We start from the raw sequence: 25,510 nt of genomic DNA, 5'->3' as shown, positions 1-25,510 counted from the left end.
TTCAGTTACAGTGACCTTCAACCAATCTGATATAAACAGGACAGCATATTCATATTTTAGTGTGAGTGAACAGCCTTGGTGCCAGACCTGAGTTTGAAGATGCAGTTTGTGTTTGTATGTGTGTGGTATGATTAGTGCTTTGATATTGGATATGTTTCATCAAGGTTGCTCACGGGGAAGGCTCAGACACGTGAAATGCTATGATGATACATACGGTATATAATGTTTATGATCTATGGTAAAATCTTAGCAGTCCTGGAGCAGTCCTGGAAAACGGAACCCTTTGAGCAATCCAAAATTCATCTCGCCCATTTAGATTGATCGGTTCAGTTCAGCTCACCTGGATGACTTACTGTGCATTGGATCAGAACAATTGATTTTATCCACAGGGGGAGCTTTGAATGTTCATTGTAATTAATCATGTTCAAGTGGTCTACCAATACCCTTTGTGTTTTAGTGTTCTACTACACAGAAATGAGCTTGGGGAGAGTCGAATAGACCTTAGTGTGTTTAATCGACCAGGACCAGTAAGTGTGCTGATATAGGATTAGTTTAGCCTTTTAGATCATATTGAATAGAATTATATGAACAGAGGGGACCTGATTCTAGATCAGAACTCCTACTCAGAGATGCTTTATAAATACAGGCCCTGGCTGAGGTATTCATCGATATGGTAGTCTTCAACAACAATAGGTCTGCATTGGAGGAACAAGAGCAATTTAATTGCGTAACAATCAATATTTCATAGAAAAACTGCTTTCCTCATACTTTTTCCTCAGAATGGTGGCAGGAACAGAATCAGTTATGTGGTGAAGCTCAATGACTTTGATCAGATGTCACCAGTGGGCTGTCTCGTGGTGAGGACTGCCTGTTTGAAATCCTCCTCAGGCTGGAGATGTCAGTTTGGTTTGCATACTCCATGGTAACATCCCAAATGGTGCCCTGTTCCCTATAAGGTGCACTACTTTTGACCAGGCTCTTCTCTAAACTAGTGCACTATGTAGGTAATAGGATGGCATTTGGGGACGTAGGCCATTTATCCCTCCGGTACAGAGGAAAACTGTCAAAGTCCCCAGGGAATATCACGTTTCTTTCTTCTCAGCATTGATAGCGAAGTAGAAAATAAACACTTTTGTGTGCGCAGGCACTTTCTGTGTGTCTGAGAGACTTATACATACACACACACATTTTTTGCATCTCATTGTTGATTATGATCGTTTTTTCAGTCCCTATCCAGCTCTTAGCTTCTCTGCAGACACTTTGCTGTTGGTGGTAGAGAGATGCACATGCAGTCACTCTCACATCTGCTGCATCTGCACACTGCAGTGACAGGCTTTGGACACACACACACATAAATGCACACATACACACACACACACACACACACACAGTTCCTTCCTCTGGTTTGGATTTATGAACCCTGCAGAAAGCGATGCTGCTGATGATGACCTGCTTCAGGTGAGTACTGCCGCCTAGTGATCTGAATGATGTCAGTACTGTGATTTGGGCAGGTGTTGTGAAATAGACAGTTATGCAGGTGTTGTGTACACCATAAGATACAGTAGAGGGGTGGCAGGTAGCCTAGCGGTTAGAGCATTGGGCCGGTTGCTGGTTCGAAAACCTGAGCCGACAAAAATCTGTCTACGTGCCCTTGAGCAAGGAACTTTATGCTAATTTGATCCATGGGCGCTGTACTATTATTAGTGACCCTGTTAAACACATTTCACTGCATCTGTCTAGTGTATGTGACAATAAAACATATATTTATTTGTATAGTGTGGGTAGGATTTTGGTTTGTTTGACTAAGCCTTTGGCCAGTTTGATTAGTTTTGTGTTCCTCTCATCTTCCTGTACTTGATAATGCCCTGAGGCCAGTTGTGATGGTGAAATGTCTTAGAGTTTGGAGTTTAGAAGATAGCTGCTATTTGTCAACAACTGTACTATTGATGGTTGGTAGACAGGACTGTTTTGTTAGAACGCAATGGTACTAATACTTAGTTGATTGCTACTGTAGGCTTCCAACGGTGGGGGTTCTAGTTTATGTGTTATCAATTGTCAAAATAAATGAATGTCCTGGCTTGGGCGTTGTTTGTTTCTCAATGGACGTTGTTTGTTGCTTTCTGCTTCTTATACATTTTGTGCAGTGACGATGAGTTTCTCTCACCATCAAGGAATATTCCTAGCTCACTCTCCTCTCCTCCAAAAACAGAAGGCTCATATTATTATTCCATAACCAGTGTTGACTGGAGACTGGAGAGAGTTTAGTCTGCTCCCTCCCTCAGTGGGAGGGGAGGTAAGAGGTAATGTAACATAATGTGACAGATGTGATAATGGGAGAAGATAATGTAGTTTGGGTCTCATTTGTATGTGTCACAGCAGAATCTTACTCCCAAAAACTTCTCTCTTATCTGCCCTCATCAGGGGTGTTTTGTAGGATTTGGGGCCTAGCCCAAAGCCAGTAGGGGTGTCCGGAGGCGTTCTCCCCCAGCCAAAAGAAAGAAAGGAATTTCAACAGCCAAATGCATTAATTTGGTGCACTTTGAGATGAACATTGAGAGATTTAATTTATTATGGATCCCCATTAGCTGCTGCCAAGGCAGCTACTCTTCCTTGGTCCAGCAACAGATAACTTGCACATTCCCACCTCCCACAGCAGACACTGCCAGTACTCAATTACAAATCTACTGTGTCTCTACTCTGGAACACTCTCTACTCTCTTCTCTGGACCAAATACATCTACGATGTATTGTCAAAAACCTCCATACCACTCAACAACTTCAAACAGACTCTGGCCTGTCCAATGAGCCAAACTGATTAAAGAATCCCACAGTACCCAATCTCTCTCACTCACACGCACACATGCATGCACGCACGCTGTGCAGTAATTAGAATCCATAGAGCAGCTTCAACTTCTTATGGGCAGGTGGGATGTTTAGCATACCACCTGGCCAACATCCTGTGAAATTTTAGAGCGCGAAATTCAAACCACAGAATTATAAATATTTAACATTCATAAAATCACAAGTGTAATACATCAAAATAAAGCTTAACTTTTTGTTAATCCAGCCGCTGTGTCAGATTTCAAAAGGCTTTACGGCGAAAGCACACCATGCGATTATCTGAGGACAGCGCCCCGCACACAAAACCATGAAAAACATTTCAACCAGGCAGGTGCGACACGAAAGTCAGAAATAGTGATATAATAACTGCCTTACCTTTCATGATCTTCTTCTGTTGGCACTCCAAAAGGTCCCCGTTACATCACAAATGGTCCTTTTGTTCGATAATGTCCTTCTCTATATCCATAAAAACTCAGTTTAGCTGGCGCGCTTCAGTCAATAATCCACCCAGTTTCCCTTCATCAAAATGCATACAAAATAAATCCCAAACGTTGCTAATAAACTTTTCCAATCAAGTCAAACAAAGTTTATAGTCAAACCTTCGGTACCCTAATAAGTAAATAAACAATACAATTTAAGACGGAGAATCGTTATTGTCTTTAGCGGAGAAAAATACTAAAGAACGCACTCTCTTCCACGCGCTTGGAAACACTACAGCCAAAATAGGAGCCACCTAGAAAACTACAATTTCTGGCTCATTTTTCCAAATACCAGCCTGAAACTCTTTCTAAAGACTGTTGACATTTAGTGGAAGCCCTAGGAACTGCAATCAGGGAGGACTTTGCCTTCTAATAAAAGAGACCGCCATTGAAAATAGTGGTAGGCTGAATTATTTTTTGGGAGGGGGATGGTTTGTCCTCTGGGTTTCGCCTGCCATATCAGTTCTGTTATACTCACAGACATTAATTTAACAGTTCTAGAAACTGTAGAGTGTTTTCTATCCAAATCTACCAATTATATCCATATCCTAGCTTCTGGGCCTGAGTAACAGGCAGTTTACTTTGGGTATTCTTTTCATCCGGCAGTGAAAATACTGCCCCCTACCCAAGAGAGGTTAAGTGATACAGTCCACTGTGTGCTCACCCCTCCTCTGCCGCTCCCCATCATTTTCTCTGTGTCGTCTGCCCTCTTCTGTTGCTGTATCTTAGTCTTTTATGTTACTGTGTCTTGTCTACCCTCCTCTCTTTTCCTGTCCTAGTTGTAAAAAATGTTTTAATAGTCATTTCAGTGGCTTTTTCACCTAACCTGCAAATTCTTTGTTTAACCATCTTTTGACTTATCACTGCAGGCTCCGTGTCACTCTAGGTACATTTTGCAGTGCCTGATACTGTCTAGCACAGTATATTGTATTGTTTATTTTTGTAATTACAATCTGCCAGTAAAACTTACAAAAATGTACACTGCATAGTGACGTGTGGTTATGGAAACTCATATCAGACTGAAACAAACATATTTTTACATTTTTAGGCTGGACCAAAAACATTAAGTGTTAGGGAATAATGACGCCACTGACTCTCATTGCCCATAATCCCTTTATTCATTAGGTGTTAGTCAGAGAGCTGTGACCCAGTCTGTAATGGGCAGACACAGACCTAGGCAGACACAGACCTGGGCAGACACAGACCTGGGCAGACACAGACATGGGCAGACACAGACCTAGGCAGACACAGACCTGGGCCGACACAGACCTGGGCCGACACAGACCTGGGCAGACACAGACCTAGGCAGACACAGACCTGGGCCGACACAGACCTGGGCAGACACAGACCTGGGCAGACACAGACCTGGGCAGACACAGACCTGGGCCGACACAGACCTGGGCAGACACAGACCTGGGCCGACACAGACCTGGGCAGACACAGACCTGGGCAGACACAGACCTGGGCAGACACAGACCTGGGCAGACACAGACCTGGGCAGACGCAGACCTGGGCAGACACAGACCTGGGCCGACACAGACCTGGGCAGACACAGACCTGGGCAGACACAGACCTGGGCCGACACAGACCTGGGCAGACACAGACCTGGGCAGACACAGACCTGGGCAGACACAGACCTGGGCAGACATGGGCAGACACAGACCTAGGCAGACACAGACCTGGGCAGACACAGACCTGGGCAGACACAGACCTAGGCAGACACAGACCTGGGCAGACACAGACCTGGGCCGACACAGACCTGGGCAGACACAGACCTGGGCAGACACAGACATGGGCAGACACAGACATGGGCAGACACAGACCTGGGCAGACACAGACCTGGGCAGACACAGACCTGGGCAGACACAGACATGGGCAGATACAGACATGGGCAGACACAGACCTGGGCAGACACAGACCTGGGCTGGCACAGACCTGGGCCGACACAGACCTGGGTCGACACAGACCTGGGCAGACACAGACCTGGGCAGACACAGACCTGGGCAGGCACAGACCTGGGCAGGCACAGACCTGGGCAGACACAGACCTGGGCAGACACAGACCTGGGCAGAGATTGTCTTGTTCACTGTCTTGTCATGATATAATCATTACTTTTCCTGTGTTTGTGACTCTGTCTGCACTCCGTAAGATTTACTGGTTGTTGTTAACCAGACAGATGGAAGATAACATTGTATTTTTACCTTAAAAAGGGACAAGAAAATATGATTGATTTTGTTTAGTTGACAACTAAAATGTGTGCTTGTCACACCCTGACCTGTTTCACCTGTCCTTGTTATTGTCTCCAACCCCTCCAGGTGTTGCTTGTTTTCAATTTTGTTTTTTGGAATTGTTACCCCTTACCTCTCCTCTTCTCGGCTTTTGAACCCCTTCAGGGGGCCACCATTTTTTCCAAGTTGGACCTTCGGAATGCCTACCACCTGGTTTGGATATGCGAAGGGGATGAGTGGAAGACAGCCTTCAACACAGCCAGCAGACATTATGAGTATCAGGTAATGCCGTTTGGACTCACCAACGCCCCCGCGGTCTTTCAGGCTTTGGTTTTGTGTTCGTATACCTTGACAACATCCTGTTTTTTACCGGTCTGTTCTTCATGTCAGGCAGGTCCTTCAGCGCCTCCTGGAGAACCAACTGTTCGTGAAAGCCGAGAAGTGTGTGTTCCACCGCTCTACAATCACTTTTCTGGGATATGTCATTGCTGAGGGTAATGTCCAGATGGATCCTGGAAAAGTGAAAGCAGTGGTGGATTGGCCTCAATGTTGCAGTTGCAACATTTCCTAGGATTCTACCGCCGTTTCATTTGGGGTTACAGCACCCTGGCGGCCCCCCTCTCGGCCCTCACTTCTCCCAAAGTACCGTTCAAATGGTCTCCTGCACAAAGCCTTTGTGGACCTGAAGCATCGGTTCACAACAGCACCCATCCTCATCCACCCGGACCCGCCGCGTCAATTTGTGGTTGAGGTGGATGCATCTGATGTTGGAGTGGGGGCCATCCTGTCCCAGCGATCTGCACAGGACCAAAAGCTTCATCCCTGTGCCTTCCTGTCCCATCGTCTCAATTCTGCAGAGAGGAACTACGACGTAGGCAACCAAGAACACCTGGTGGTCAAGATTGGAAGAGTGGAAGCACTGTCTGGAAGGAGCAGAACAACCATTCTTGGTCTGGACCGACCATAAAAATCGGGATTATCTCCGTACAGCCAAATGCTTTACCTTTAAGCAGACCCGGTGGGCTCTGTTGTTTACCAGATTCAACTTCACCATTTCCTACTGCCCAGGATCCAAAAATGTGAAGCCTGCCGCTCTCTCTCACCTATACAGTTCCTCTGCCACACCCTCGGTCACCGAAACCATTCTCCCTACCTCATGCCTAGCAGCCACAGTGGATTGGGGTATTGAGACCCTGGTTCGCAAGGCACAACGTTCCCAGCCTGGACCTGAAGGGGGCCCGGCCAACCGGCTGTTTGTCCCTAACTCAGTTCGGTCCCGGGTCCTGGAATGGGCTCATTCCTCCAGACTAACCTGTCATCCTGGTTCCCACCCTACCCTAGCCTTCCTTTGACAACGTTTCTGGAGGCCCACAATGGTTCCTGACGTCTCTGCCTTCGTCACCGCATGCACGGTGTGCGCCAAGAACAAGACTCCACGGCAAGCTCCTTCTGGCCTTCTTCAGCCACTACCAGTCCCTCATCGTCCCTGGTCCCATATCTCTCTGGGCTTTGTCACTGGGCTTCCCCCGTCTGATGGCAACACCGTCATTCTGACAGTGGTGGATCGGTTTTCTAAGGCCGCTCATTTCATCCCTCTCATCCCTCTCCCTAAACTACCCTCTGCCAAGGAAACAACCCATCTCATGGTGCATTACGTCTTCTGGATCCATGGTCTCCCGGTGGATATGGTTTCCGACCAGGGTCCTCAATTCTCATCTGAGTTTTGAAAGGCATTCTGCACACTTATTGGGGTATCAGCCAGGCTGTCCTGCGGATTCCATCCCCAATCAAATGGCCAGTCGGAGCGAGCCTGGAGACCACCCTCCAGGACCTGGAGACCACCTTAAGATGCCTGGTTGCAACCAACCCCACTACCTGGGGCCGTCAACTGGTCTGGGTGGAGTATGCCCGGAACACCCTTCCCTGTTCTGCCAAGGGACTCTCCCCTTTTGAGTGCTCCATGGGGTATCAACCTCCATTCTTCCCGGAACAAGAGCAGGAGCGTGCCCTCGGCCCAGATGCTATTCTCAAGGCCAACTCCAGGTCAACTCCAGGTATTGTCGACAAGCGGACCGTCGCCGGACCCCAGCTTCCCGCTACTGCATTGGACAGAGTTTGTGGCTCTCCACTCGGGATCTGCCCCTTCGGGTAGAGTCCCGCAAGCTGTCTCCCCGTTTCATTGGTCCTTTTCCTATCAGAGTCCTGAGTTCCACTGCTGTCCGTCTTGTGTTACCCCGTACCCTCCGTATTCACCCTACCTTCCATGTGTCTCGGATTAGGCCCGTGTCTCACAGTCCTTTGTTTTCTGTACCCATGGGGCAGGGGTTTCCAGTACTTGGCTGATTGGGAGGGTTATGGCCCGGAGGACAGGTGCTGGGTCCCTGCTAAAGACATTCTCTCTCTCTCTCTCTCTCTCTCTCTCTCTCTCTCTCTCTCTCTCTCTCTCTCTCTCTCTCTCTCTCTCTCTCTCTCTGTCTCTCTCTCTCTTTCATTATCTTTCCTCTTCTCTATTTGATTATCACTGCCTTGGTGTGCACTTGCCCTGTGGATTCATAGGTGAAGTCACTGTCCTCTCCAGCTTCTTCTAAACTTGACCAGCCAGCTTGTGCTTCTGTCCCAGCCAATCTACCCATCTCTCCCCATGGATGTGTTCTATTTTTAAGCAGCCTACTTCCTTTAATAAATTCTCTCTTCCATTTCTGACGCAGTCGCCAGCAGAACTTCTTAAACTGACGAACAACCCATGGGTTAGCAAGTGCTGGAACACTTTAATGTTCTGCAAAACATATGGGTGACAAGAGTCACACATATCAAACGATGCAGCTTTGGAGAAGAGCATACAGTGCAGTATGTCCTGCAATGTTATGTGGTAGTTATTTGACATCATGTGGGCAAATAGTAAGTTGAAAGTCAGAAAATATTGAAGCATTGTTTATATGTCTCGTTAACTGGAAAGTTACAGAGACGTTTTATTGCTGCATGTAATCTCTAATAGTGTGGGTAAAGTTGCTATATCGTGTTTAAAGAGTCCCCTGTGAGTAGGTTTTCTGGGGGGGATTCCACCGCTGTGCTGTTGGCTACTGTTGTTGCCATTGATGTGTGATTCTCTGCTTCATTTAATAGACCTCAATCCTTCTCTCTCCATTCCATTACGTAATTTGCTCATCAGTGGATCTCACAGTCTGTGCTGACCTGCCTCTGTAATTCAGAAGGGACTCTTCTCTCCTCTCTCCCTACTCACCCGTTCCTCCCTCCGTCCTCTGAGAGACTAGACGACTAAGTCTCTTCCATTCTCACTTTGGGTGACACCTTGGACACACATGAGCATTTTGGAATTGAGCGGTTGCCATGACCACCCCTGGGTGGCCCAGTAGTCAAGGAAAAGGGAGAGGAGTAGAGTGAAACAAAGAGAGGCGTATCATCTGACGCTGTCCTGAGGATGTTTTGGAGGTTTTGAGATTTTTGAGAGAGAGAGCCACGCTTTTTATTCTTCTCTTACTCCACCTCTCTCTTTTTTGGCCGGCTGGCTTCCTACCCTGCAGCAAGCTCACCTTCTTCCTCTTCTCCTGTCTTTCTCCCCGCTGTTTCTCCTGGAGAGTTATTTTCTTTATTCAAACCACATGAAGACTAATTACTCTTGTTAAGGACGTAGAGACGCCTACTTACCATCTCGTTCAGAGCTCTTTCACTACTTCCTGGTACTCTGAAGAGGCATGGGGAGGGATAGGAGCATCTCCCGCCACTTTCGGTACAGTGCTCTGTGTGCTTTCATCTTAGTTGTGCTCTTAGCTTGTTTAGCGCTGAGATGATAAGTATTTGTTGATGTTGTTATTACTAAAGCTTGGACATGAGAGTTTCTGTGATTTCTCTGTTGTCAAAACTTTTTGTGAAAATAGCATCAACTAAGAATGTGTGCACTTGGCTTACAATAGTGTTTCTATTGCTTGAAGTCCATATTAAAGTTTGATATTATTCCGTTTGCAATTATTGAAACACTTCTATGTGTAATAGTTAAAGCTCCCTGTACCTTATAATGTTGACCGTAGATTGACCTATTTTTCACTGTGTTATGCTAAAGGTATTACAAGATACGGCACCCCATTACTTTGTGCATTTATAGTTGCTGTGTCTAAGCTCTCCTCTCTCTACCCTGGTAGACAGTAACAGCCCACTACACATCGGCATGTGAATCGGATTTATCATAATCTCCTAACTGGGTCTCACAGGAGATAATTGACATTGTTCTTCCTTAATAAGTTTCCCACATTCTGGTTGTCATTCATCCCTGAGAGTGGCGCGTCCTTGATCCACCCCTCCTCCATCTTTAGTTATAGATAGACACGACCTGCTTTTAATTGAGGGCATAGCGAGGCCTTCATCACAGAGGCCTACATCCCTACTCAACGTGGAAGAATCGTTTAAGTTTCCTTTAACTTTGGTTCAGGGCAGAAAGGTCTGATGCTGTCTTGTTTCACCTATCCAAAGTTTTCAGACCCTGTGCACAAGATGTTGGATCGAGGTAGGACAAAGTGCTTGGGAGTGGGCCCTGGGCCTATAGTGTAGATTGGATTTCGTTTTTCTAAGTTTCTCATCCTCCATTTTGTCTTGTGTGACCTCTCGATAAAAGCTGAAAGGCCCACAGTGTCACGTCCTGACCATAGAGAGTCCTTATTTTCTATGGTAGAGTAGGTCAGGGTGTGACTGGGGGTTAGTCTAGTTTATTATTTCTATGTGGGGTTCTAGGTTTGTTTTTCTATGTTGGTGATTGTGTATGATTCCCAATTAGAGGTAGCTGGTAATCGTTGTCTCTAATTGGGGATCATATTTAAATAGCTGTTTTTCCCACCTGTGTTTATGGGATATTGTTTTGAGTTAGTGCACGTAGTATCTCTGTAGTCACGGTTCGTTGTTAGTTTATTGATTATTTGTTTTTGTCTTTGCTTAGTTTCACTTTCTAATAAATTATGTGGAACTCTGTAGTGCTCAGCCTCTTTTATAAAATTGTATTTGTATATATTTTGGGGTAAATATCAATATTAATATCATACACTATCACCAACATAGAAAAACAAACCTAGAACCCCACATAATTGGAGTAAACTAATAAACAATAAACCTTCAGTTTATACATCTTATACACATTTTACAGACACAATCTATTTCACAATAGTTATATTTTGTTTGTTTTTAGTCCTTCCTCTATTTCTGATGTCCATCCAGTTTGATATTTATTTGTAACTGTGCTATTTCACAACATTTCTGAACCTATATACATTTTACAGACCCTGTATGTTTTACATTGGTTATCTTGGTATTAGTCCCACCCTTCAGCTCCATTCAACCATCCCATCTATCTCTTAACACCATCCAGTCCCACCCTTCAGCTCCATTCAACCATCCCATCTATCTCTCAACACCATCCAGTCCCACCCTTCAGCTCCATTCAACCATCCCATCTATCTCTTAACACCATCCAGTCCCACCCTTCAGCTCCATTCAACCATCCCATCTATCTCTTAACACCATCCAGTCCCACCCTTCAGCTCCATCCAACCATCCCATCTATCTCTCAACACCATCCAGTCCCACCCTTCAGCTCCATTCAACCCCTCCCATCTATCTCTCAACACCATCCAGTCCCACCCTTCAGCTCCATTCAACCATCCCATCTATCTCTCAACACCATCCAGTCCCACCCTTCAGCTCCATTCACCCCTCCCATCTATCTCTCAACACCATCCAGTCCCACCCTTCAGCTCCATTCACCCCTCCCATCTATCTCTTAACACCATCCAGTCCCACCCTTCAGCTCCATTCAGCCCCTCCCATCTATCTCTCAAAACCATCCAGTCCCACCCTTCAGCTCCATTCAACCATCCCATTTATCTCTCAACACCATCCAGTCCCACCCTTCAGCTCCATTCAACCATCCCATCTATCTCTCAACACCATCCAGTCCCACCCTTCAGCTCCATTAAGCCCCTCCCATCTATCTCTCAACACCATCCAGTCCCACCCTTCAGCTCCATTCAACCCTCCCATCTATCTCTTAACACCATCCAGTCCCACCCTTCAGCTCCATTCAACCATCCCATCTATCTCTTAACATCATCCATTTTAGATTTATTTTTGCCATGTATTTTTCAACTGTGCTGTGATGTTTCACAAAAGTGCTGAACCTTTATATTCTCATAGCTTCTACAGATTGTAAATTAAAAATGTTGCTAAAATAATTATTATGTTATTGATTGATTGACTATGTCTTTTCAAATCACCCATTATTGCTATCTGCACTGTTAGTTCTAGGCAAATGTTGCAATTCTTCAGCCATTCCTGGACCTGTGACCAAAAATGAGCTACATATGTACAATACCAAAATAAATGATCTAATGACTCTGCCTCCTCACAGCAAAATCTGCAGAGCTGGGAAGATTGTATGCCCCATATATATAACATTCTATTAGTTGCAAGAATTTTGAATAGTAATTGAAATTGAAAAATCCAAAGTTTTGAATCTGGCGTTGTTTTGCGTATCAATTCATAAACCACGTGCCATAGAATGGGTACATCGAAAATCTCTTCCCAACTATTTTGATATTTATATGGCAAAGCTGTCAGTTTTTGGTCCTTAAATGAAATTGGTATATGTTTTTATTTATCACACTTTTCTTTAACCATTTATGTTCTTTAATACAGGGCCGACATACAAGTTCCTTACTTTTTTCCCGTTCACTTTCCTCTTCCATTTTTGTGGTAATGCTGCAATTAATTGGTTGTAATTTTGGGTAGAGCAGACATTTCCATATGTCTGTGTTAGCTGCATGTGTAACTCCCCTAGTCCTATTTATGATATCATTCACTAAATATATACCTTATTTAAACATTTCTTTGAAAAATATGTAAAAAAAAAAAATCTATTAGTATATTTGAGTTAAACCACAATATTTGTTGTATTATTTGTTCTGTCTTTTCAGGTGTATTAAACTGAAATTGCAACCAATTTTGTAAGGCTAGTTTTTTTTAAATAGCAATATTTTGGAGATTATTTCCTTTTCCAACAACCAAAAGGGAGCAGGTGTAATCTGAATAAAGGGGGAAAGGCCATTCTTGAACAGGATGAGACATTCCTACCAATAGGCCCTTTTAATTTTGTCTGGCTTGCCATTCCAAATAAAATTGAATATTTTTTGTTCATATGATTTAAAAAGCAGGTCACTAGGTGTAGGCAAAACCATAAGCATATAGGTAAAGTGTGATATGACTAAAGAGTTAATTAAGGTGATTTTTCCACAAATAGACAGGTCTTTTCCTTTCCATGGTAGCAAGATCTTATCTATTTTTGCTAACTTTCTATAAAAATGTTTTGGAGTGAGATAATTGCTTTCTTTTGGGATTTGAATATCGAGTATGTCCACATCTCCGACAGACCATTTAATTCGTAAACTACACGGTAATGTAAAATTAGCATTTTTTTAGTGATCCAATACGTAATAATCATTTGGTTTTAATCCAGGGAGGATAGCAAAAGTATCTAGATCCTCTATGAGGCAGTGGAGGGAAAACATGAATCATCAGCATACAATGACACCTTAGTTTTTAAGCCACAGACTTCTAATCCCTTAATATTATTGTTTGATCTAATTTTAACTGCTAACATTTCTATGGCAATAATAAATAGATATGCCGAAAGTGGACAACCTTGTTTTACTCCTCTAGCTAGTTTAAAACTTTCTGAGATTTAGCCATTATTTACTATTTTACACCTTGGGTTACAATACATAGCTTTAACCCATTTTATAAGAGATTCCCCAAAATTTAAATATTCTAGGCATTTATATATAAACTCCAGTCGTACTTTATAAAAAAGTATTTTCAAAATCAGCTATGAACACCAGGCCTGGTGTCCCCGATATTTCATAGTATTCTATTGTTTCCAGTACTTGTCTTATATTATCTCCATGTAAAAAAAACAGTCTGATTGGATGAACAATACCTGACAATATTTTTTTAATTCTATGAGCCAAGCCTTTTGCTAGGATTTTTGCATTACAACACTGAAGTGTAAGAGGTCTCCCATTTTTAAATGGACTGGATCTTTATATATACCACTTGGGTCCTGTTTCAGTAATAATGATATCAGACATTTTTGTTGCGTATCTGATAATCTACCATTTATATAGGAGTGGTTAAAACATGCTAATAATGGTCCTCTGTGTATATAAAAACAGGTTTTGCATGCTCCCACTGGTATGCCATCCAGCCCTGGAGATTTCCCAGCCTTAAAGGCTTTAATTGCATCAAGAAGTTCCTCCTCTGTAATTTGGCCTTCACATGAGTCTTTCTGTAGAGATGTTAATTTGACATTATTATTAGGAAAAAATCCACACAATTAGTTTCAGTTAGTGGAGATGGAGGAGACTGAAATGAAAACATATTCTTTAAGTACTTTACTTCCTCTTTCAAAATATCATTTGGTGAATCATGCATGACTCCATCATTTGTAACAAGTTTCAATACATTGTTTTTGGAAGCATTTCTATGTTGAATTTTGTGCATTTTTCCCCATATTCCATCCTGTTCACTTTATTATTATAATATATTACACCAGATCTTTCTTGAATAAGTTCCTCCATTTATTTTTGTTTTTCCTCTAACTTATTCTGTGCCTCTATGGTACCGTTTTTATTGCTGTCTAACTGTACTGTTAGTCCTTCAATTTCCTTTGTTAATATGGACTCTTTTGATCTAAATTGCTTTTGTTTTATAGATGAGTACTGTATTGCATGGCCTCTAAAGGCACATTTAAAAGTGTCCCATACAATAAGGGGATCTGCTGTACCTATGTTAAGTCTGAAAAAGTCAGTTGTAAATTCTTCTGTCCTAGTTCTAAACAATGTATCATCTAGTAGGCTTTGATGAAATTCCAATATCCTCACCCACGTGGAAATTCTGTAAGAGTAATTGAATGCCAATTATGTGATGATCCGATCGCATTCTGTCCCCTATCAACACTTTTTAAACTTTTGGTGCCAGAGAGAATGGCATAAGTAAGTAGTCAAGACGACTAGCTTGATTAAGCCTCCGCCAAGTATACAGTGAGGGAAAAAAGTATTTGATCCCAGCTGATTTTGTACGTTTGCCCACTGACAAAGAAATGATTAGTCTATAATTTTAATGGTAGGTTTATTTGAACAGTGAGAGGCAGAATAACAACAAAAAAATCCAGAAAAACACATGTCAAAAATGTTATAAATTGATTTGCATTTTAATGAGGGAAATAAGTATTTGACCCCTCTGCAAAACATGACTTAGTACTTGGTGGCAAAACCCTTGTTGGCAATCACAGAAGTCAGACGTTTCTTGTAGTTGGCCACCAGGTTTGCACACATCTCAGGAGGGATTTTGTACCACTCCTCTTTCCAGATCTTCTCCAAGTCATTAAGGCTTTTGAGGCTGACGTTTGGCAACTCAAACCTTCAGCTCCCTCCACAGATTTTCTATGGGACTAAGGTCTGGAGACTGGCTAGGCCACTCCAGGACCTTAATGTGCTTCTTCTTGAGCCACTCCTTTGTTGCCTTGGCCGTGTGTTTTGGGTCATTGTCATGCTGGAACACCCATCCACGACCCATCTCTGAATGTTGTAGTGTGATCCCCTCACCATGGGTTACTGCAGCTAGTGTTGCCAGCACTGCCACTGCCTGGGTGGGGGCACCCCACTGGAATCCCCACTGGCTAGGTACAAGGTTGTCAAGGGCTCAGCCTCTTTTCACATTTCAGTTATCCTGCTGCAGTGCCAGGTTGTTCCTCTGGGAGGCAGTAGAGAGGCGTCTGTACCTGTGTTGCTGGTGCAACCAGGGACAGTGACTGATGACTCCATACTGTGGATAAATATGAAAATGTTACAACAGCCTCAATTAAAAACCACCAACCTGCCCATTCTTTTTATTTGATCGACTATGGAGAACACTACAAATAGGGCCCATTTTTAGAAGAATGTTTAGCAATCCCACCCCTCATCCAGCCTACTGTATTCTCCAGGGTGGAAGGTCTGGAGGAGTATGACAGAAGAATGTTTAGCAATCCCACCCCTCATCCAGCCTACTGTATTCTCCAGAGTGGAAGGTCTGGAGGAGTATGACAGGGTCAGTTTTGGTGTTGATTGTGTTACATATTGTGTATCTAAATGTGTTGATACTTAAGGAGCAGTTTGGGGCACACAAACACACACACACAAACATATAAACACACACAAACACCTGTCCTCAACCAGCCGCACATCTCCCAGTCACAGTGCCTGCTGTTATGTTAATACATTTCCAATGATCCTAATCAGGCTGCATTCCATGTTGGCTAAATGTCTGTTGTGCTCCACTATTGCTTTGCTCTTTAGGTGACTGGAGAGCTTTCCACAAAGGATAACATTCTGCTGTAGCGCCCTCATCTGCCCCTTCGCTGGTTAATCACTCTGGGACACGTTTCTTTCTAGGTTTTGGCCTTTCTAGGGAGTTTTTCTGAGCCAATGTGCTTCAACACCTGCATTGCTCGCTGTTTGAGGTTTTAGGCTGGGTTTCTGTACAGCACTTTGAGATATCAGCTGATGTACGAAGGGCTATATAAATACATTTGATTTGATTTGATTTGACACATACACACACACACACACACACACACACACACACACACACACACACACACACACACACACACACACACACACACCAACACAAACAACAATGTGGAGAGGTCAAGAGGGAGGTGTTGGCTGGTGGCTGCATGGCAGGGTGTGCGTAGGAGGCAAGGTGGCGGGGTCAGGACTACCTGGCTGTCTGTCTGGATGGATGACTGCTGGCTGGCTGAGAAGCATGTAATTATAGTGTCTGTATTGTCTATCTGACTATTATAATCCACTAGTATAATGGTGTGATACACTAGGTGCCAATTTCTCCTTCTATAATTTACCTGCTCTAATGCATATCAGAGGGTGTCAACCCTATTGTCTCAGCAATCAAGAAACTGAATACAAGCTATTCTAAATACATGGGAAATGGGGATACCTAGTCACTTGTACAACTGAATGCATTCAACTGAAATGTGTCTTCCGCAATTAACCCAACCCCTCTGAATCAGAAAGGTGCGGGGGGCTGCGACAATCCACATCTTCGGTGCCCGGGGAACAGTGGGTTAACTGCCTTTCTCAGGGGCAGAACGACAGATTTTTTTACCTTGTCAGGGATTCGATCCAGCAACCTTTCGGTTACTGGCCCGACACTCTAACCACTATGGCAGCTGATTATTTAAGGATAGTGTGTAGGTGGTCAAGGCATATCCCAAAATGTCTATTCCAGTTCCAAAAAGATGCTGCTCCTGCTCCTGTGCTTTATTCCTGCACCCACATTGGCAATGATTGGACTACAACCGTTTTTCTCTTCTAAAACAAACTCACTATAGGTTTACACTGGTCGTACTGCATCATCGCGTCTTCATTACTGTGTTTGAAGACCATCTACTGTATAATTGACATATTATGTAAACTGTAATGTAACTTGGAAACAGACAAATCTTTCCTCTGCTTGGTTGAATCACTATATTCTCAACAGTGGGATGTGTGCTATAGAGGGAACTTTATACAGTTGTGTTTGAAGTTTGACAGATGTGTAGTTTTTCCTCTGCAAATGTATTGTAGCTCAATTTGATGGAAACAATTCAATACTTACGAGAGAGGAGAGAGAGAGAGAGAGAGAGAGAGAGAGAGAGAGAGAGAGAGAGAGAGAGAGAGAGAGAGAGAGAGAGGGAGAGAGAGAGAGGGGGAGAGAGACAGACAGACAGAGAGAGACAGAGAGGGAGAGTGTGTGTGTGTGTGTGAGAGAGGGAGCAAGAAAGAGAGCAGGGATGGAGTGGGAAATAGCAATATAGAGAGGATAGAGGGGGAGTTTTCTCTCTAGAGGTGGTATACAGAGGGATTGTGTCTGCTCTCATTCCCGTACAGTAGCTGTGTGCTGCTGTCACTTCTTCAGGGCGTTCACACCTGGAGCTGCTAGTGAGAGAGACTGAGGGAAGAGTCTACACTATCCTCATCTCCACCAACAGACAATCACTCAGTAGAGCTACTGTTGACCTACCTCCTCTCTTCCCCTATCTGCTGTCTCACCTCGCTCAACTCTCTCCCAGGGGATTCTATGGATAGAGAGTTGCTGCTGATGATTATTTCACATCAGTTATGTGGATACCAAGCTGCGTACAGAACTCATCTCATCTGATAGTCTAACTGTTTCTCCTTTATGCTGATTGGACTAAATGTGTTTGTAAAGAACATTATATGGGATTTATAAGCTTTTCACTATCAACTGAGCCGTCTTTTCTCAACCTGGATGCTCTCTGTGTTCTATCAAGGCTTGCTGTACTGGATGGTGTTTACTAGCTTCTGGAGGATTTGGATTGAAACCCTCTGTGTCTGTCTCTTGAGTCTGTGTTCACCACCCTGTTATAGTCTGTTGTGTTCTCCAAGGAGCACCTACTGAACCACCACAGGGTGCCTGGTTGTTAGTCTGTGGTGCCCCAAATATCTAGCTTTAGAGTGGACTGGACCCTAGGGGGAGGAGCCACTGACAGCTAACAGGATTCCAAAGAAAAGGAAGAACCACTCCTTCTCTCTCTCTCTCTCTCTCTCCTTCTCTCTCTCTCTCTCCTTCTCTCTCTCTCTCTCCTTCCCTCTCTCTCTCTCCTTCTCTCTCGCTCTCTCTCTCTCTCTCTCTCCTTCACTCTCTCTCTCTCTCTCTCTCCTTCTCTCTCTCTCTCTCTCTCTCCTTCTCTCTCTCTCTCTCTCTCCTTCTCTCTCTCTCTCTCTCTCTCTCTCTCTCTCTCTCTCTCTCTCTCTCTCTCTCTCTCTCCTCTCTCTCTCTCTCTCTCTCTCTCTCTCTCTCTCCTTCCTCTCTCTCTCTCTCCTTCTCTCTCTCTCGCCTTCTCTCTCTCTCTCTCTCTCTCTCTCTCTCTCCTCTCACTTCGCTCTCTCTCTCTCTCTCTCTCTCTCTCTCTCTCTCTCTCTCTCTCCTTCGCTCTCTCTCTCTCTCTCTCTCTCTCTCTCTCTCTCTCTCTCTCTCTCTCTCTCTCTCTCCTTCACTCTCTCTCTCCTTCGCTCTCTCTCTCCTTCGCTCTCTCTCTCCTTCTCTCTCTCCTTCGCTCTTCTCTCTCTCCTTCTCTCTCTCCTTCGCTCTTCTCTCTCTCTCTTCTCTCTCTCTCTCTCTCTCTCTCTCTCTCTCTCTCTCTCCCCTTCGCTGTCTCTCTCTCTCTCCTCTGAAACAGTACTGGTTCTTCTAAGTCTCTAGCAGCCTCGCTGTCTCTGACTGTGGGTCTGACCATTGCCAGTAACAGAATAGTGTTTCAAGTTATTATTTATGTTTGCCAGAATCTTCATCCCCAAAAAGCACCGGGAGCGCTTCGATGATGTTGTGTCCCAGAGCCTAATGGGCCGGCTCAAAGGGCGGAGCTTCAGCGACCCCAGCCGCAACCACCTGCGCCGAAGCCGCAGCGAGGACCACCCGGAGCGACTGCTGGTGTCCACTCGGGCCAGCTCTGTCCCCCGAACGCATGCCGAGGAGGGCGTGATGCCCCCCATCCGTGGCCTCAGGAAGACCACCTCACTCACCGCAGGGCACGCTGGCAACGCTGCAGCCCTTCGCAGGTAAGAGTCTTTAGCCTGATTCACACTTCAGATCCGTACCGAACCATATTGCACGGTTCCAGAAACGATGGTGGATGCGTAACCAGGCCAGCGCAGTAACAGCTCGCCTTGGCTTGGTGTTGGCCTATAGTGTGAATTAGGCTCTAATTGGCCAGTCGGCCAATGATAGTACAGAGTTTTAGTTGACCGCCTTAGCCAATGATAGTACAGAGTCTTAGTTGACTATAATGATAAGCCCTCGCTGGCTGATGATTGATATGTTGGATCAGGTATTATAGAAGGAATCAGTTAGTGATCTGGAGAAATGACCCAGACAGAGTCTCTGTGTTATAATGTTGCAGCCTATGTACTGGTACTGTATGTTGATTCAATGTGTTTGAAGAAATACATCACATAAATGTTATTCTCAAGGCATGTCATTTCTAGCCATTAAACAGCCCTGCTTCAGATAATTCTCCACTCCAGTCCAGTCAGTTACTTAATTAGCTAACATTTACAGCTAAATGTATCACTTTTGACAGGGATTTCTATACTAGCATGGCATGTGTGTAGGAGTGTGTTCAAATAGACACATCACTGTCTATTTGAAGCCTTGTTTTGACTGTACCTGCCCTTACAGAAAAAAACACATTATTTCACGAGTAGATTTGTGTTATCACATGTTGCTTTACATGTTCTCACATGTCATCACATGAAAACGTGTTTTTGGAACACTTCACGTGTTCATGTGAAATTGATGTGCTTTTTCCCGTAAGGGTGAATACCTGAAAGTTCTAGGTAGTGTCACTCTTTTAAGAATAGAAAGTGCCTTGATGCTGGCTTCCTGCTCTAACAGTACAACACTGAATATTAATGCTCTAGAGTAGACTATAAATACTTAGAGAGAGAAACAAACAGACTAAATAAATAAATCATCCAAATAATTCCACGAAATGCCCATCTTTTTCTGTGGGCCAAACTTAGCCAAACAAGTAATGAAGCAACATTATCCCTCGGGGATGGAGTGTCTATGTTTAAGTGAATGCAGGGTGGGCTGTTCACTCTGGCTGTGGATATAAAGTAACTAGTGTACAAGACTCTGAATGTGTACCAAATGGTACCCTATTTCCTATGTAGTGGACTACTTTTGACTATAGCCACATGGACCCTGGCCAAAAGTAGTGCAATAAATAGGGAATAGGCTGCAATTTGGGACACAATCTCTGAAAATGTTCCTTTTATATGAATCCAATCACTGAAGTGATATATGTATTTCAGTACAGCAGGTAGAGTAGTTGTAACCTCATTATTACTTTCCAACTGCATGTTTTTATTTGTTTACACCTGAAATTGAGAGTGTTTACTGCAGACCCTCCATCAACTCTAATAGGTTTTAAATGAGACAATTCAACCTCATTTTTAGATGACATACTAATCCCAAGTATTACCCAGAGGAGTTTCTATGGTAACACGTCATATATTGAGGCAGGGTGGGGGTGCAGGTTGGGGGACACAATGACACATGGCTACAGCTGTCCTTTTTCAATCACTTTCACATGTTCTGTTCCATGTCATTTCACCAGTCTGTTCCCAAAAGCGTGAGACACTTTACCAAGGGTTGGTGAACCACTTTACCAAGGGTTAGTGAACCACTTTACCAAGGGTTAGGGTTAGTGAACCACTTTACCAAGGGTTAGTGAACCACTTTACCAAGGGTTAGTGAACCACTTTACCAAGGGTTAGGGTTAGTGAACCACCTTATCAAGGGTTAGGGTTAGTGAACCACTTTACCAAGGGTTAGGGTTAGTGAATCACTTTACCAAGGGTTAGGGTTAGTGAACCACTTTACCAAGGGTTAGGGTTAGTGAACCACTTTACCAAGGGTTAGTGAACCACTTTACCAAGGGTTAGGGTTAGTGAACCACTTTACCAAGGGTTAGGGTTAGTGAACCACTTTACCAAGGGTTAGGGTTAGTGAACCACTTTACCAAGGGTTAGGGTTAGTGAACCACTTTACCAAGGGTTAGTGAACCACTTTACCAAGGGTTAGGGTTAGTGAACCACTTTACCAAGGGTTAGGGTTAGTGAACCACTTTACCAAGGGTTAGGGTTAGTGAACCACTTTACCAAGGGTTAGTGAACCACTTTACCAAGGGTTAGGGTTAGTGAACCACTTTACCAAGGGTTAGGGTTAGTGAACCACCTTATCAAGGGTTCGGGTTAGTGAACCACTTTACCAAGGGTTAGTGAACCACTTTACCAAGGGTTAGGGTTAGTGAACCACTTTACCAAGGGTTAGGGTTAGTGAACCACTTTACGAAGGGTTAGTGAACCACTTTACCAAGGGTTAGGGTTAGTGAACCACTTTACCAAGGGTTAGGGTTAGTGAACCACCTTATCAAGGGTTCGGGTTAGTGAACCACTTTACCAAGGGTTAGTGAACCACTTTACCAAGGGTTAGGGTTAGTGAACCACCTTATCAAGGGTTAGGGTTAGTAAACCATTTTATCAAGGGTTAGGGTTAGTGAACCACTTTACCAAGGTTTAGGGTTAGTGACCCACTTTACCTAGGGTTAGTGAACCACCTTATCAAGGGTTAGGGTTAGTAAACCATTTTATCAAGGGTTAGGGTTAGTGAACCACTTTACCAAGGTTTAGGGTTAGTGACCCACTTTACCTAGGGTTAGTGAACCACCTTATCAAGGGTTAGGGTTAGTGAATCCCTTTACCAAGGGTTGGGGTTAGTGAACCACCTTATCAAGGGTTAGGGTTAGTAAACCACTTTACCAAGGGTTAGGGTGAGTGAGACATCTTACCAAGGGTTAGTGAACCACCTTATCAAGGGTTAGGGTTAGTGAACCCCTTTACCAAGGGTTAGGGTTAGTGAACCACTTTACCAACGGTTAGGATTAGTGAACCACTTTACCAAGGGTTAGGGTTAGTGAACACTTTACCAAGGTTTAGGGTTAGTGACCCACTTCACCTAGGGTTAGTGAACCACCTTATCAAGGGTTAGGGTTAATGAACCCCTTTACCAAGGGTTAGGGTTAGTGAACCACTTTACCAAGGGTTAGGATTAGTGAACCACTTTACCAAGGGTTAGGGTGAGTGAGACATCTTATCAAGGGTTAGGGTGAGTGAGACATCTTACCAAGGGTTAGGGTTAGTGAACCACTTTACCAAGGGTTAGGGTTAGTGAACCACTTTACCAAGGGTTAAGGGTGCGTGAGACATCTTACCAAGGGTTAAGGGTGCGTGAGACATCTTATCAAGGGTTAGGGTGAGTGAACCACTTTACCAAGGGTTAGGGTGAGTGAGACATCTTACCAAGGGTTAGGGTGAGTGAGACATCTTACCAAGGGTTAGGGTGAGTGAGACATCTTACCAAGGGTTAGGGTGAGTGAGACATCTTACCAAGGGTTAGGGTGAGTGAGACATCTTACCAAGGGTTAGGGTGAGTGAGACATCTTACCAAGGGTTAGGGTGAGTGAGACATCTTACCAAGGGTTAAGGGTGCGTGAGACATCTTACCAAGGGTTAGGGTTAGTGAACCACTTTACCAAGGGTTAGGGTGAGTGAGACATCTTACCAAGGTTTAGGGTGAGTGAGACATCTTACCAAGGGTTAGGGTGAGTGAGACATCTTACCAAGGGTTAAGGGTGCGTGAGACATCTTACCAAGGGTTAGGGTGAGTGAGACATCTTACCAAGGGTTAAGGGTGCGTGAGACATCTTACCAAGGGTTAGGGTGAGTGAGACATCTTACCAAGGGTTAGGGTGAGTGAGACATCTTACCAAGGGTTAAGGGTGCGTGAGACATCTTACCAAGGGTTAGGGCGAGTGAGACATCTTACCAAGGGTTAGGGTGAGTGAGACATCTTACCAAGGGTTAAGGGTGCGTGAGACATCTTACCAAGGGTTAGGGCGAGTGAGACATCTTACCAAGGGTTAGGGTGAGTGAAACATCTTATCAAGGATTAAGGGTGCGTGAGACATCTTACCAAGGGTTAGGGTGAGTGAGACATCTTACCAAGGGTTAGGGTGAGTGAGACATCTTACCAAGGGTTAGGGTGAGTGAGACATCTTACCAAGGGTTAGGGTGAGTGAGACATCTTACCAAGGCCATATCAATTAATGTGTGTTGTGTTTCTATCTGTACTGCAGGACGGTGAGAGTCTGCAAAGGGAACCTAAGTTTTGGATTCACCCTCAGGGGCCATGCACCTGTCTGGATCGACTCAGTCATCCCAGGTAGGTTGCTTAGAGCAGTGTGTGTGTGTGTGTGTGTCTGTGTGTGTGTGTGTGTGTGTGTGTGTGTGTCTGCGTGCGTGCGTGCGTGCGTACGCGCGCATGTGCACAGACACATGGATACACACACACACATCATGTGGGCAAGTGTCAAATGCACAAACTGGTGCAAATCAAGGCATATTTTTGTCAACCCGTATGTCCCGCCCGTAGGGGCGGCAGAGTAGCCTAGTGGTTAGAGCGTTGGACTAGTAACCTAAAGGTACAAGGTACAAATCTGTCGTTCTGCCCCTGAACAGGCAGTTAACCCACTGTTTCTAGGCCGTCATTGAAAATAAGAATTTGTTCTTAACTGACTTGCCTAGTTAAGTAAAGGTAAAGAAAAAAAAGGTCATGTTGCTGTGTAGACATTGTGTTGCCACAGAGTTCACACCAGCTATGAGCTGAGGCTTTCTGGAGGTCCATCTGTGAGCACAGACCACAGACTCTGTAGCCTATATTGTGTCTCTCTCTCTCTCTCTCTCTCTCTCTCTCTCTCTCTCTCTCCCTTTCTCCCCTCTCTCTCTCTCTCTCTCTCTCCAGGGAGTCCAGCAGATAAGGCGGGGCTCAAACCTGGAGACCGCATCCTGTTCCTCAATGGACTTGACATGCGGTTAGACAGCATTCTAAATTAGGCTTAATCGTTTTATATAGAAACAAATGATTTACTGGTTCATTTACGTTTGTTTGTATGTTGTCAAGCCAACCTCCACTTGTTGTATTTAATTCAGGCTAGTGCTCTTTTTTGACCTCATGTAGCTAACTGCATGCTTTGTGTGGATTTGGATTTTGAAACCAGTGTTCATATCTCACACTGTTGTAGTGTAGTCCTTTAAATAGATGAATGGAAAAACATTAACTGACAGCTGTGTTGTATTGAATTCATTTGTTAATTACTTAGAGTGTGGATAAACAGCAGAGTAGTTTCCTCTGCAGTGGTAGTTTGTGGTAGGGACCAGAGCCTTCGATACTGTTGTATAGAGACTTCAATATAAGGTTTTGGTTCCGGGCGTTTTACTTGTTTCCATTAGAATGTGGTGTCCATGCTACTGTATAGGGATGTTTAGTACACTCTTAGAAAAAATGTTCCAAAAAGGTTCTTTGGCTGTCCCCATAGGAGAATCCCCTTTTTGGTTCCAGGCAGAACCCTTTTTGGTTCTATGTAGAACTCTTTTGGGTTCATTATAGAACCCTCTGTTTAAAGGGTTCTACATGGAACTCAAAAGGGTTCTACCTGGAACCAAAACAGGTTCTTCAAAGGGTTCTCCTATGGGGACAGCCGAAGAACCATTTTAGGTTCTAGATAGCATTTTTTTCCTAAGAGCGTAGTAGTGATCATGGTCGAGAGTCTGTAGTTTAATGACACTATCTCTGTATCTCTATATGTGTCTGAAGGAGTTGTTCCCATGAGAAGGTCGTCTCCATGCTACAGGGCAGCGGTGCCATGCCCACCCTGGTCGTGGAGGAAGGCCCCCCCACCTTCACGCTAGCCGAGCCAGAGCAGCCAGGAGGGCCAGGTAGGGCGTCCCCGGGTGGAGGCGTGCCCCGCTCCCCAGTGCTCAACTCCCTGCAGTGGGTGGCTGAGATCCTGCCTCCCTCTATCAGGGTCCAGGGGCGCACCTTTGGACAGCAGCTGGAGCACCTGCTCACCATCCAGGAGAGATACACCATCTGCAAGGCCCTGGAGAGCTTCTTCCAGCATAGGTGAGGGGGAGGGAGGGAAGGATAAGAAGGGAGGTAGAGGGGGAGGGAGGGAAGGAAGGTGAGAGGGGTGGAGGATAGGAAGGGAGGAAGAGGGGGAGGGAGGGAAGGATAGGAAGGGAGGTAGAGGGGGAGGGAGGGAAGGATAGGAAGGGAGGTAGAGGGGGAGGGAGGGAAGGATAGGAACGGAGGTAGGAGGGAGGGAGGGAAGGATAGGAAATGAGGTAGAGGGGGAGGGAGGGAAGGATAGGAAGGGAGGTAGAGGGGGAGGGAGGGTAGAGGGGGAGGGAGGGAAGGATAGGACAGGAGGTAGAGGGGA

At 44.7% G+C, this 25,510-nt stretch overlaps 1 protein-coding gene across 1 annotated transcript in view; it reads left to right on the top strand.

The window, feature by feature from the left end:
• Positions 1-25,510, top strand: part of LOC139423588 (glutamate receptor, ionotropic, delta 2 (Grid2) interacting protein, a) — a 54,168-nt gene that overhangs the window by 8,079 nt on the left and 20,579 nt on the right. The window contains exons 5-8 of the mRNA XM_071175176.1: positions 18,951-19,226; positions 23,369-23,454; positions 24,034-24,103; positions 24,886-25,194. Coding sequence (XP_071031277.1) covers positions 18,951-19,226; positions 23,369-23,454; positions 24,034-24,103; positions 24,886-25,194 — 741 coding nt within the window. The remainder of the gene's footprint in view (positions 1-18,950; positions 19,227-23,368; positions 23,455-24,033; positions 24,104-24,885; positions 25,195-25,510) is intronic.

This window comes from Oncorhynchus clarkii, chromosome 13, assembly GCF_045791955.1.
Source record: "Oncorhynchus clarkii lewisi isolate Uvic-CL-2024 chromosome 13, UVic_Ocla_1.0, whole genome shotgun sequence".
NCBI lineage: Eukaryota > Metazoa > Chordata > Actinopteri > Salmoniformes > Salmonidae > Oncorhynchus > Oncorhynchus clarkii.
Note: the sequence above shows the minus strand (reverse complement) of the source record. Positions and strands in the feature narration are given on the sequence as shown.